General features: G+C 43.6%; 1 protein-coding gene across 2 annotated transcripts in view; it reads right to left on the minus strand.

Annotated features, from left to right (window-relative positions):
- Nucleotides 1–12907, minus strand: part of LOC112859877 (S-adenosyl-L-methionine-dependent tRNA 4-demethylwyosine synthase TYW1) — a 210959-nt gene extending 198052 nt beyond the window's left edge. For both annotated transcript variants that reach the window (XM_086692048.1, XM_086692047.1), the window contains exons 1-6: nucleotides 12731–12907; nucleotides 11488–11618; nucleotides 10721–10873; nucleotides 5234–5335; nucleotides 3280–3474; nucleotides 685–906 (exon numbers count right to left, since the gene is read on the minus strand). In XM_086692048.1, coding sequence (XP_086548174.1) covers nucleotides 685–906; nucleotides 3280–3474; nucleotides 5234–5335; nucleotides 10721–10873; nucleotides 11488–11618; nucleotides 12731–12734 — 807 coding nt within the window. In that variant the 5' untranslated portion in view covers nucleotides 12735–12907. The remainder of the gene's footprint in view (nucleotides 1–684; nucleotides 907–3279; nucleotides 3475–5233; nucleotides 5336–10720; nucleotides 10874–11487; nucleotides 11619–12730) is intronic.
- Between the last annotated feature and the right edge of the window lie 337 nt (nucleotides 12908–13244).

Raw genomic sequence — 13244 nt, forward strand, 5'->3', positions numbered from 1 at the left:
TTCAGAGATGACCATGGAAGAGGCCTAAGTGAGTGAAGAACATGCCTGCTGGGGGTATGAAGGCCAGGCAACTGGAAGGTCGGGCGGCTGGATCAATCACCTTCATGGATGGCTTTGCCCCAAAGGGTAATGACAGGAACAAGGGTGGAGAGAAAGTGAGTCAGAATGTAAAGTGGTTCCTGAATGACACAAGTGACCCAGTGCCAAAGGACAGACAGACAGCCGTGAAACAGCCTGGTGACATGAGCTTCCAAGGAACTAGGTACCTGAACCAGGAGCCAAGAGACTTGTTTAGAATGTGAGGGACAGAAGACAGGAATCTAGGATGGGACAGCCTTCCAGTCTGAGTGACTAAAGGAATCGTTCAGTAAGACAGGTCAGCAGGAGGACGTGGTTAGGGGACACGAGGACAGGAGCTCAGCTAACTTCAGGCCTCTGGCCGTGTAACTATTAACTATTAACTACCTGCTGGCCACGTAACTATTAAATAGGAGAGGTGGGAAGGCACAGAGCACAAACTGGCTTCACTCTTAAGGCCGCTCTCTCTCTAAAACGCCACCGCGTGAGTCTCAGAGCTTCCCTCTAACTAGAAGCCAGAGAAGGCGCTTCTCCGGGCAGAGGTGAGGTTCAGCACCTCCAAACACCAGGGGAAAGCAGCGAGACAGGGACACAGAGGCTCCGTACCGCAGATGATTCACACTGGCCTTTCTTGCAGTTGCCGCCACAGGGTTTTCTCTCTCCTTTCCGAAGTGCCTGTAGCCGGGAGATGAACTTGGTCTTCCAAACTCTGAAGTCAGCTTCAATGCTGCCATGTTTGCTTTTAACCACGTCACAGTCACCCTCCCCTCTAGCCACCACACGGTGAGCACCAAGCATCCAGAGCCACTTATCGACATTCTTGCCAACCTGCAAGAAGACAGATAATCCTCGGCATCACAGGCTTGTAGACTGCTCTGCAAAAGGTCCATGATCCTCCGGGACCCCTGTCACTGGCTGCTGCTGGGAAGAGGGAGCTTAGCTGAAGGGCAGCAGGCCCTCCAGCCCCAGCCGCAACCTGAAACGCTACACTGGTTACATTCTGACAAGATTCTGCAAGAGACTTTATTTTATTGTTATTTTTTCAATGTCTTGGGGCACCCGGGTGGCTCCGTCGGCTAAGCGTCTGACTTCGGCTCAGGTCATGATCTCATAGTGTGTGGGTTCGAGCCCCACATGGGGCTCTGTGCTCACAGCTCAGAGCCTGGAGCCTGCTTCAGATTCTGTCTCCCTCTCTCTCTCTGCCCCTCCCCTGCTCATGTTCTGCTTCTCTCTCAAAAATAAATAAACATTAAAAAAAATTTAGAGTGCAAGTGGGGGAGGGACAAAAAGCGGGGGTACAGAGGATCCGAAGCGGGCTCCACACTGACAGCAGTGAGCCTGATGCGGAGCTCGAACTCATGAACTGCCAAGATTACCCTAAGCTGAAGTCAGACGCTCGACTGACTGAGCCACCCAGGCACCTTGCAAAAGACTTTTTTTAAACAAAGGGACAGACAAACCCTTTTATTAAGGTTAAGATTACTACCTAAAAAAAGACTCTGAAAACCCCTATTCTTAGTCATGGTCAGAATAAAATAACTCATTAGCAAAATGAGATTCCAAATGTAGCAAAGCCCACTTTAATAAGAAAGTGCAGCCCGTTTGGCACGCCTCACGGCTTTATAAATTCAGAACTTGAACGTGTTGCAGTAAGAAGCAGTTAGGCTGAGGTACAGGGATTGCCAAGATGCATGGTTAAAAGCTCAAAAACTTAAGGGGAGCCTGGGTTGGTTAACCATCCTACTTTTGATTTCAGCTCCACTCGGGATCTCACAGCTGTGTGGAGCTCCGCACTGACAGCAAGGAGCCTGCCTGGGATTCTCTCCCTCTCTCTCTCTGCCCCTCCTCTGCTCATACTCGTGGCTCTCTCCCTCTCTCTCACAAACTAAATTAAAAAAAAAAGAGAGAGAGAGTTCAAAACTTAACAGGCTTTGTGAGTGGCAAGGCATTAAACACTCACATATCTGAATTTTACCTTTTTTTTTTCTAATTCCTTTGAAAATATAGCCAGAAATACACATCTTGATATAACAACTGAATGAAAACAAGCTCAAAAGAAGATCTCTACTTTCACCTCTACTCACATTCTACCAAAGACAGGTGAGCCTGGCTGGGCCCAATTTTGGGAAGAGGTACATATACAAAAAGTTCCAGTAACTGTTTAGAATCTCAAGGAATGGAGAGGCTCTATATTTTTATTACTTAAAGTATAGAGGATAGAACGCAAAAGAAAAGGAGCCCAAGTTAATTGCATTTAGAAAAAAGATCTAGGAAAACAAAACAATGTCTTACTACATAAAAGGCAGCAAATGCTTTTCTTCTATTTCCTTTTAAAAATTAATGATTGGGGGCGCCTGGGTGGCGCAGTCGGTTAAGCGTCCGACTTCAGCCAGGTCACGATCTCGCGGTCCGTGAGTTTGAGCCCCGCGTTGGGCTCTGGGCTGATGGCTCAGAGCCTGGAGCCTGTTTCCGATTCTGTGTCTCCCTCTCTCTCTGCCCCTCCCCCGTTCATGCTCTGTCTCTCTCTCTGTCCCCAAAATAAATAAACGTTGAAAAAAAAAAATTTAAAAAAAAAAAAAAAAAAAAAAAAGAAGAAAAAAAATTAATGATTGGGGCGCCTGGGTGGCTCAGTCGGTTAAGCATCCGACTTCAGCCTCGGTCATGATCTCACCGTTCCCGAGCTGGAGCCCAAATCCATTTCAGATTCTGTGACTCCCCCTCTCTCTCTGCCCCTCCCTCACTCGTGCTGTCTCTATCTCTCAAAAATAAATAAGCGTTAAAAAAAATTAATCATTAAAAGACAATGAGCTCAATGGTATTCAGAGTTAGCCTGAGCCATAAAGGTTGTTCAACTATAGAACAGGCAGCTGAGACAGTCCAAAGAACCACTGATCTTCCATCCACAAGGTCTTGCCTGGGGACGGCAGACTAGACTCAATGACCGTGAATCCAAGCCACTAAGACACTAGACAACAGGAAGTATAAGCATTTTATTCAATAAAATTTACTGACCGCCTACTACGCACCAACCTTGGATACATATGTGTAACAATTCCCCATTATAATAGAGTAACACAACAAGTTTATTATTAAGTACCAAAGTTTGTGGATTATTTCACACACAAATGTGTGTATGAATTTTTTTTTTTATTAAAAGAGAATTTATCACTACAATTCAACATACACCTACTTTGTACCTACCTTGTTGAAGTGGTTCGCATAGGCAGAATTTCCCAGGCCAAATACAGCATATCTCATACCCTTCAGGTAAGTTTTGCCAAATCGGAAATCACTGGATGCCTCCTCTAACCATTTGCAGAACCACTCTGCACTTTCAGTGGGTCGACCATCAGTATACGTAGCAACCACGAAGGCACAAACGTTTTTACTAGTAACCTAACCAAGAAAGTAATTATTTCAGAAGAATATTCACAATATAACTTACCAGTGAAGAAAATCCCTTTTTAAAATGCTGACATCCACATTAATACTAGTCTCTAAGGGCACAGGGTGCTTTCAAAATGTTACTCACTTTCAAAAGTGGAAGAAAACAGAGCAAGAACACTTTGCACGGGGAGAAAACCCAGTCCTTTGCCCCTGCCAATACACCCCTGGTGCCCTTAACTATATATTCCATTCCAGTCCTCAGACTATAAGCTCCTATCATCTCCAACTGCCCTATTGGAAACAAAATCCAAATCAGTCGGGAAGAAAAACAGAAAGATGTCATTAAAACTATCTGAAAAATTAATGTAATAAACTTTTTAAATGTAAGGTAACTTAACACATGGCACTATCATCTACACAGGGAAACAAAATACGCCTTCAGTCCTGCTAGCCATGGTATTCCAATCTGCTTGAATGAACCTCAAAAATTCCGAGTCATGGGGCGCCTGGGGGGCTCAATCAGTTAAGTGGCCAACTCTTGATATCGGCCTAGGTCAAGATCTCACGGTCATGAGATCAAATGTGGAGTGTGCTTGGGATCCTCTCTCCCTTTTCTCTGCCCCTCCTTCATTCACATCCTTCCTCTCTAAGTAAATAAATAAACAAACCTTTAAAAAAAATGTTGTTTTTAAATTCCAAGTCATGAGATAAGTTATAAGCAATCCTTTATTAATAATTAAATCCCAATAAAATATTTTGATGGTAAAAAAAATAATTAAATCTCAAAGTTTGCTAATAATTTTTCACAAGAAATTGTGAGCAGATTCAAGGTCACTCATTTGCACCCCACCATTTTCTTATGGGAGAAAGAAATGGACAGTTACAGCTAGGAGGCTATCGACTAAGAAGGGGCTGGCAAACTATGTCCCATAGGCCCAGTCCAGCTCACTGCCTGTTTTTTTTAAAAACAAAGTGTTATTAGAACACAGCACACTCATTCATTTGCATTGCCTATGGTTGTTTTGTGCCTCAAAGGCAGAACTGTGTGCACAGCGCCCAAATCAGATGATATTTACTATCTGGCCCCTTACAGAAGTAGTTCATTAACCCCTGCTCTACGTGCTTCTCCAACTTTAGCTGCTTCAGAATCACCTGGAGCACCTGTAAAAATACAGTCCCCCATCCAGACTTTGATTCAGCAGGGCCGGCCTGCATTTCCAACAAGTTCCCAGGAGATGCTGAGAATGCTGGTTCGAGAATCAGTGCTGTAAGGCAAACTTCTCTGAGTGTAACTAGACGAGAGCAAGGGGCATTTCTCAGGTGAAGAAATTAAACCCACACAGATAATTAAGTAATGCACAGAGGTCACGCAGGTAGTGAGAGACTTGTGTAAGTCCCAAACCCATCCTCTTTCTGCTACCCAAGTGGCTCCTGACCTCTCAGCAAGCTCACGCGTGGTTCACGTGCTCTGCACACTGCCATCAATCACAATCTTCCCTGGATTATGAGGTTGGTTCAGGAGGGAGGAGGGAACTTCAAGCCACCAAGCTTCCCCACCTTTACCCCCACCCCAGGAGAGACCACATGCCAGGGGGATGGGTCCCACACCATATATTCAACACCTCTAACTGACCCTGCAAACTCAGCCAACTGAAATGCCTTAGCATGAAAATGAAATTTGTTCTGAAGATTCTATTTATCCCAGAACGCAGGAGGTCAGTTACATTTGAGAGTTTGGACTGAAGAAAAACTTAACACAATTACCAACCTCTTCTACTAGATGATCATCTGGATCGTATTCTTGGAGATTAATAACTGCCACAGGCAGACCTAGGGAGGTAACTGCTTCAGCAAGACTTGCTGCAAATCCCTAATGGGAAAAAAAAAAAAAAAATCACATAAACTCTTCGATGAGCTAAATAAGCAAAGTACAGTCTTAATTTACCTCTGTCGGCAAGGGAATAGGCGTTTATCATGAAAAACTTTTTGCAGTCACTGACATTTATCATCATAAACCCAAACGCTATTCTCACTTCTACCATTTTCCCAAGCATCTTTATGGAGATCAATCATTCAACTGTGCTGTTCTCACTCTGTAAGTACATATACGGGACTAAATCTAAATTGGCTTTTTGACATTCCAGCTGCTTTGCCCCACTAGAATAAACATAGAGGAGGTAAGAAATCCTGAAGAGGGAAGAGAATGTGGGATGTAAGAAATCTGACACGTTTCTGGAAGATAAAAAGCAAACAGAAGCAGGTTGACAAGGAGGAGAAAGCCCTACGGGACAGTCCATGTTCCTGACAGAACCCCAGAGGGGTTCTGGGCTCAAAGTCAGCCACTACACCAAAGCTGGGGGGGACCCTGGGCAGAGAAGAGCCCATCAGTACACAATCTGTATATGGAACAAGTGCACACAGAGCCTGGGCAACATCCACCCTTTACCCCCCAGACAAAACACCTGCTAGCTCTTCTCCAAACAAAATGAACCCAACGTTTGGGGAAAGCTCAAACCTCTAGCCAGGTGTCAGCACTCTGGAAAATGCCTTCCTATTTTTTGCTAAGTAGTCTAAGCTCCCAGGATTAAAGCTAAGCCTACCAAGCATCTATTAATTTACTGGGCATCTACTATGCCAGTCTCAGTTCTGGGAAATATTACACAACAGTGAACAAGACACACATGGTCCCTGCCTTCAGGGAGCTTGCATTCTAATGGACAGATACACAGCAAAGAAATGAGAAAACACATAGTTAATCAGAGGATGACCAGTGCTATGGAAGAAAATAAATCGGGGTAAAGGGTAAGAATACAGTATTACAGGTATGACGATAGTTGTCATTATACACAGGGAGTGTCAGAACAGGTACATAAGATAAAAATATGCATACACATATTCAGTCTTTGCCCCTAGTTCCAGGCACAAAGGTCCTAAAACCCTTGGAACTTACTGACTTCGGTATCCTAATGAAGTAACTTATGGGGAGGCAGGCCCCAGGTAGCTACAGGAGGGAGGCTGGTCGTCACAAAACCAACAACATGATTAGAGATTTAGAACTTTCAGTACCATCGTTCCCAGTGAGTTCAATCATCAATGGCCAATGATTTGAAATGTCCATTAATACCTCTAACGGACAGGTTTCAGGGAGTTTCTGGGTTGGTGGACACATTGTTACCCTGAGAAGGTGGTGCACAGAGAAGGTCCAGAAGCTCTGAGCCATTCCTGTCCACCATACCTTGCCCTATGCATGTCTGCCATTTGTCTGTGTCTGTCTTGTGTCCTTTACAAGAAACCAGTAAATGTAGCCAGTCAGGCAATTCCTGAGTTCTGTGAATCGTTCCGGGAAATTATCGAACCTAAGGAGGACCGTGGGATCGAACTTATAGCTGTTCCAGTCACAAGCACAGGTGGCCCCTGGGACTAGTGGCCCCTGGCATCTGAAGTGAAGACAAGTCTTGTAGACTGGGCCCTTATACCTGTGGAATCTGACAAAAACTCTGGGTAGCTGGTATCAGAACTGGAGAAGTGGTCTCAAAGACAAAGATTTGAGCCAAACCTGAAGGAAATGAGAGGGCAAGCCATGCGGCTACCCCAAACAGAGGTAACATGGAAGTGAAAAGGCCCAAAGGGGGCAGGCTTGGCAAAGGGACTGGGGGGGACCAAGGAAATGAGGTAAAAGAGATAATGGAAAACCAGACGTGAGGGCTTCCTGGCCACTGTGAGGGCTTTGGCATTTACTCTAAGTGAATGAGGAGGTCACTGATGGGAATGCGGTTCCACTTAAGTTTTCAGAGTCCCTCTGGCTGTGGAGCTGAGAGGGCCCTGAAGCCGAGGGAGGGGCCGAGCGGCACTGAATGAAGGGGACGTGACTGCAGTGATCCAGACAAAATCTGAGGGTGCCCCGAACCACAGTGCTGAGAAGTGACTGGCACCTGGATCCATTGTGGAAGTAGAACAAACAGCATTTGCTGACAAATTGCATGGGGGGAGGGGAGTAGGAAAAAGAGAGAAGCCAAAGGTTTTCTTTGAGCTAGGCAACTGGAAAGATGAAGTTGGTAAAGAGTGTAAGTGAAAAAGGTCTGGACAAAAAACTCGGGAGTTCAGTTTGAGCATCTGAATTCTGAGATGCCTACTAGACATCACATAAAGATCTAAGATAGGTAACTGGACATGGGAGTCTGGAGTTGAGGGGAACAGTTCAGATGAAAACCATAAATTCAGAGGCCCTCAGCGCATACAAACGAAGGCCGGCAGGTCAAATCCAGCCCTCCGTTTGGTTCTACAGGTGCAAGTTACAGGGATACAGTCATGCCACTTAATTTACGTATTGTCTGTGGCTGCATCCACGCCAAGGCAGCAGAGCTGAGCAGCTGCAACAAAGGCTGTTTGGCCCACAAAAACTAAAAGCCTAAATACATACACATACATAGCGTAAAAAATAAAATGGCTTGCCCTTTACAGAGAAAGTCTGCCAAATTGTATCTAGAGGCAAGAACACAGTCTAGATAATAAGATCCCTTAGAAAGCACAGTGAGTGCAAATAGAGACAGGGTCTCAAGGACGGAGCCTTGGGACACTCCTACCTTTAGAGGTCAAGCAGAGGAGAAATTACAGATGATAAGTAAGGAAGACTAGCCCTGGCCAAGCAGGAGGATGACCTAGAGAAGAATGTCAAGTAAGATGAAAGGTGAGAACTAATTAGCAATATGGAAAGCACCGGGAACACGTCAGGGCATAGAAGCCTGACAAGAGTGGTCCAAGAAAAACAGGAGTAGGGAAATTGGAGATTTAGAGAGAGTGGCAGATATTTTCAAGGCGCTTTACTCTTAAAAAAAAAAAAAAATCTGAGATGGCAGTTAGAGGGAGATATGGGGCCAATAGGCAATAGGTCACACGGTATGCTCTGACCCACCCTGCACAGAGCGTCCGGTGAAAAATTTATAATTAAAGAACACACATCTGTTCACACAAGAACAGAGAAAACCCACACCAGCTAGCCCATCATTCTGTCTAAAAATGAACAGAAAACCATGGTTCACCAGGAACTTGACTAGAACAAGCAGCAGGAAAGAAAAATGGCAAGGTTAGAAAGTGTCTGACCTTGGCTCAGGTCCTAATCTCACAGTTCTTGAGTTTGAGCCCCACATCACACTCTCTGCTGTCAGCATGGAGCTTTCTTGGGCTCCTCTGTCCCCCTCTCTCTGCCCCTTCCCCACTCACTCATGTGCACGAGCTCTCTCTCAAAAATAAACATGTTTTAAAAACGAACAAAATTGGGGGGAGGGGTAGAAAAAAACGAACAAAATGGTGTTTTTGCAACTAAAAACATAAGAACCAAAATAAAACATTCAAAAAGGTTTGGAATTGAAATCCCACAACCCCAAGTGGAAAGAAAAAGAGTTACAAAAGAGAAAAGATTTAAGACAAAGAAGCCATCCAAAAGCTCTAATATCCAGCCAACACAAATGACAGAAAGAAAAAAACAGTTTAAAAAAAAATTTTTTTAATAAAATAAAAATGGGAAGCCTGGGTGGCTCAGTCAGTTAAGCGACCAACTTGGGCCCAGGTCATGATCTCATGGTTTGTGAGTTTGAGCCTCGCATCTGGCTCTATGCTGACAGCTCAGAGCCTGGAGCCTGCTTCGGATCCTGTGTCTCCCTCTCTCTCTGCCCCTCTGCTGTTCACACTCTATCTCCGTCTCTCTCACTCTCTTTCTCAAAAATGAACATTAAAAAAAAATTTTTTTTAAAGAAAAAAACAGAAAATGGAAGGGAAAAAATATGCCCAAAAACATTAGCAGAAATGCTCACAAATCTTCAAAAGAGCCCAAGTGTCCAGCACAACAGCTGAAAAAAGATCCAACCTAGACACCATCTCAAAAAAGTTCCAAACCTCAAGGACAAAGACATGACTCTAAAAGCTTCCAGAAACACAAAAATCAAGTCATCTACAAAGGAATGAGGAGACTAACTTTTTCATCAACAACACTGACCGGTGTAAGACAATAAAGTGATGCCTTCAAAGCTGTAAGGAAAAACTAATCTACACCCAGCAAATATGAAGCCATTAAATGTGAAAGCAGAATAAAGAAATTCAGATGGCATAGCTTTTAGGAGGGTCATCTAACCCGTATCAACAATGAGATGCCAACGACATTAAGCCAACAGGCCAACAACCGATATATGAGGAAAGTCTGTGTTAACTAATGTAAGAAGTCAATAACTTTTATCCAACATTGATCAATCTAGAAACACAGCATAAAGAAACAGCCATCAGAGGAATCAAAAAGAAAAAATAGTTAAAAAAAGATTCACTAGAAAGTACTTTTTAGTATGAACCCCCCACACACCTGGATTTGTTACAGTCTTCAAGTGTCAATTTGATCTTTTAAAAAAATTAAAAACACACATAAAGAGAGGCTTTGAGATCTTCTATGAGTAACATAAAAGGACTTTGTTTTGGCTGCTCAGATGCCTTTTTTACATTTCTTCTGGTTCCCCACCTCTGTTGCTTAAGGCTGAACCCTTAATGTTAAGTGACCTTCAACTATGATGTGGCACAAAGCCGGCACTGGAGTTCTGAAAAGCGAAGAAATATTATTCTACAAAACATCCACAAGAGGGCAGTACGACCCTCTTCAGTACCCCACAAAAATCAGTTGACACTGACTTTTTAACTTCATTTTCACCTTCGCCTTAGAATCTTTTCCTAAAAAGCACTAAATAGCTGTGACCTTCATAACAAAGAAGCCGACAGCAAATACATCCGCAGCACATATCTACTTTAAGCAGTATTCGATGTCTACTGTTAACACTTTTAACGCTATTAAATCAAAACACGTTTTATTAAGTAGATGTGTGACGTCGTGAAAGTCAGGGCCCCGTCCCATACTGGACGCTACTGCTGACATGCTCTTTTCACTATCCCCTACTTCCGCACCCGCCATCAGTAATAGGCTTAGAACTCTCCATTCTGCTGAGGCAGAAGCAAGCTTCAGCACAAAACCCCTCAGGACAGTGACCATCAGACTGGAATTGGGCTGGAATTGGGCACAAGGCTGGAATTGGGCACAAGGGTTAAAAACCCACGCAATGCCCTGGGAAGGAAAAAGGTATCCTGAGGAAGGGAAAAAAGAAGATTTAAAAGAAAAAAAAAAAAATTAGAAGACCGATTCAGTTCACTGTGAATGGATACCTTTAAGCGATCTTCTAAAAGATCAAGAAACCCAGAGAAAAATATCATATGAAGTTCTCACCTTCGCTGTTCCAGTCTGGGAACCATAGAAAATCTTCACTCCAGACACTAAGATGTCCTTCTTTTGAAGAGAGATATAACCATTTGTCATCAAATCCCGAGTTGCTTTTGGAACAGATTTATCCTTTGAGTTCTTGCCCTTGAAGATAAACAACTACACAAAATCCATCAAGTTTGAGTCTTTTCCCAACTTCAGTAGTGATGACAGCACAGACAATAACCGATTTTACTATTCTCTTAATCTTTCTGGTGTACTCCTCAAATATTAACCCCTTGATATAATTAGGTCCTTTAAAGGCTGGACCTACGATCCTTAAGGCTATAAAGATTCCCAATTCCTCCAGGACAGAACTAACTATACATACATTCATCCATAATGTGCTTTATCGAAATAAGACGAGGAACTTACTTTCCAATCCTTAATTAGTGGTAAGAAAACAGAAGACTACTACTCTTTAAAAGTGCTAAATAGATTTTTCTTATGAAGGCTTAATTTTTCATTATGAACTCTTCCTGTATCTCAAGAGTAAAACATCCACAGCCCATCAAAGAAAACATAAATAACTTATTTCATAATAAATTTGTCTCTAAAAACTGAGAATAAAATTTTTAGGCATAAAAAAAAAAAAAAAACCTGTGTAGAGACCAAACATAAAAGTGACTGAAAAGTTCCTTTTAGCTTTTCTGAAAACCTTAGAAAATCTGCACTCTAAATTCTCTATAAATCTAATGCCTTAATTCTCTCCTATAAAAACCAACTCCACTTACCTGCTTCCTGATGACAATCTGGAAACAAATCCAAAGGCTAATGCCAAAGGCAAAGCCCAAATATATGTAAAACCTGTTTATCCATAATGATATTAAAGGTGAAGAGAAGTCCCATGTATCCAAAGAAGGATCTAAATTTAAAAAATACATACATGTAATTTTACATAAAGTTACATATACAAAGCTGCCCATCCTTATTTTAAGAATAAAAAATAAAATAGGGGCGCCTGAGTAGCTCAGTTAAGCATCTGACTTCAGCTCAGGTCATGACCTCATACTCCATGAGTTCGAGCCCCACATCTGGCTCTAAGCTGTCACAAGCCCAGCAATGGGCTCTGTGCTGAATAGCTCAGAACCTGGAAAGCCTGCTTTGGATTTTGTGTCTCCCCCTCTCTCTGCTCCTCCCCTGCTCATGCTGTCTCTCTCTGTCTCTGTCTCTCTCTCAAAAATAAACATTAAAAAATAAAATAAAACCAACCTTCATATTCAACAACCCGGCTAAGAATTCTAAAAAAAAAATCAACTCTAATATAAATAATATACAACTGCATGTGGTCATGTGATAAAATTACCGTAACGATGCTAACTCAGAAAAACACAAAATTGTACCTTCATTTGGATATAGCACTTGGAAGCAAGAGAAGTGAACAAAGTCAAAACACTTTACGTGGAATTAACTCTGCTGTGTTTTGAGTACTCCATAAGAAAAGCTTTAAAAAATACTATTCTCTTTGCTCTAGTTTTAAAGACCCACTGTTACTTGCAATGGATCTCACACCCCGTTTTTTGGAAAGACGTATGAATGGACCTGGCCTCAAATGTTGAACTGGAGGCAATTTCAAAAGGCGAAGCCTAAATTCTGGGGTTTACAGGTGCTGCTCCACCGTGGAAAAAACAAACATGGGCTTTGCCGTTGCTGCTCCACCCTGGAAAAGACCAAAAGCCACCAAACACGTGGGTAAAGAAAGTGGGCAGTTCTCTATGCGTTTTACTTGAGGTCAGAAGCACAGTTCCTTCTGAACTCATCCCCTAACCTCATGAGGCAAAAGCCAGGTCAAAAGCAAGGATCAATCCTCCCTTGCTGTCAATGGCTCCTGTCCCGGGCTGACAAGTGCAACAACCTCTGAAGGACGGTCCTCGAGGACGCCACTCCGCCAGGAGAGAGTGAGAAAAACGGTTCCCTCTCTCCTCCCCCTCCACGATTTTGCCTGTCGGGGGGCGGGGGGAGGGGGTGACGGCTTACCCATTCTCCTCAGAGCCCAGGCTCTGCGGCCCGATAGACTAGGACTGCAGACCTGAAGAACCTGGCTCGGACACCGGGAGACGACCAGAACTATCTTGAAGTATTACCAGTATACCCAGAGCCCGGAGAGCTGGGGGCAGCCATGCCACTCGCCAGCCCGTCCGGATTGGTTCAGAGGGGGAAGGGGCGGGCCCAGAGAGAAGCCCCGCTTAGAGATCCAAGCTAGGTAGCCCAAGCGCTCCCGGCTCCTCTCGGATTGGCTCAGAGGTGCAAGGGGCGGGTCTAGAGGGAAGCAGGGTCAAAACAGGCGTGGTGGTATAGGAAAGAAACCTGGGAAAGATGGGCACATTAAAAGCGTATCATCAACCAGACGTAATCTGTGTCTCCTTTGGACCTCACTTCAAACACACCGATTGTGAAAAAGCATTATTTCGAGAAATTGGGTTATGGGCTGGCTAGTGGATGATATTAAGGAATAATGGTTAATCTTGTTGCGTTCATCTGTGAGGAGTAC

This window comes from Puma concolor, chromosome E3 (genome assembly GCF_028749965.1).
Source record: "Puma concolor isolate L17-30 chromosome E3, mPumCon1.1.hap2, whole genome shotgun sequence".
Taxonomy (NCBI): domain Eukaryota; kingdom Metazoa; phylum Chordata; class Mammalia; order Carnivora; family Felidae; genus Puma; species Puma concolor.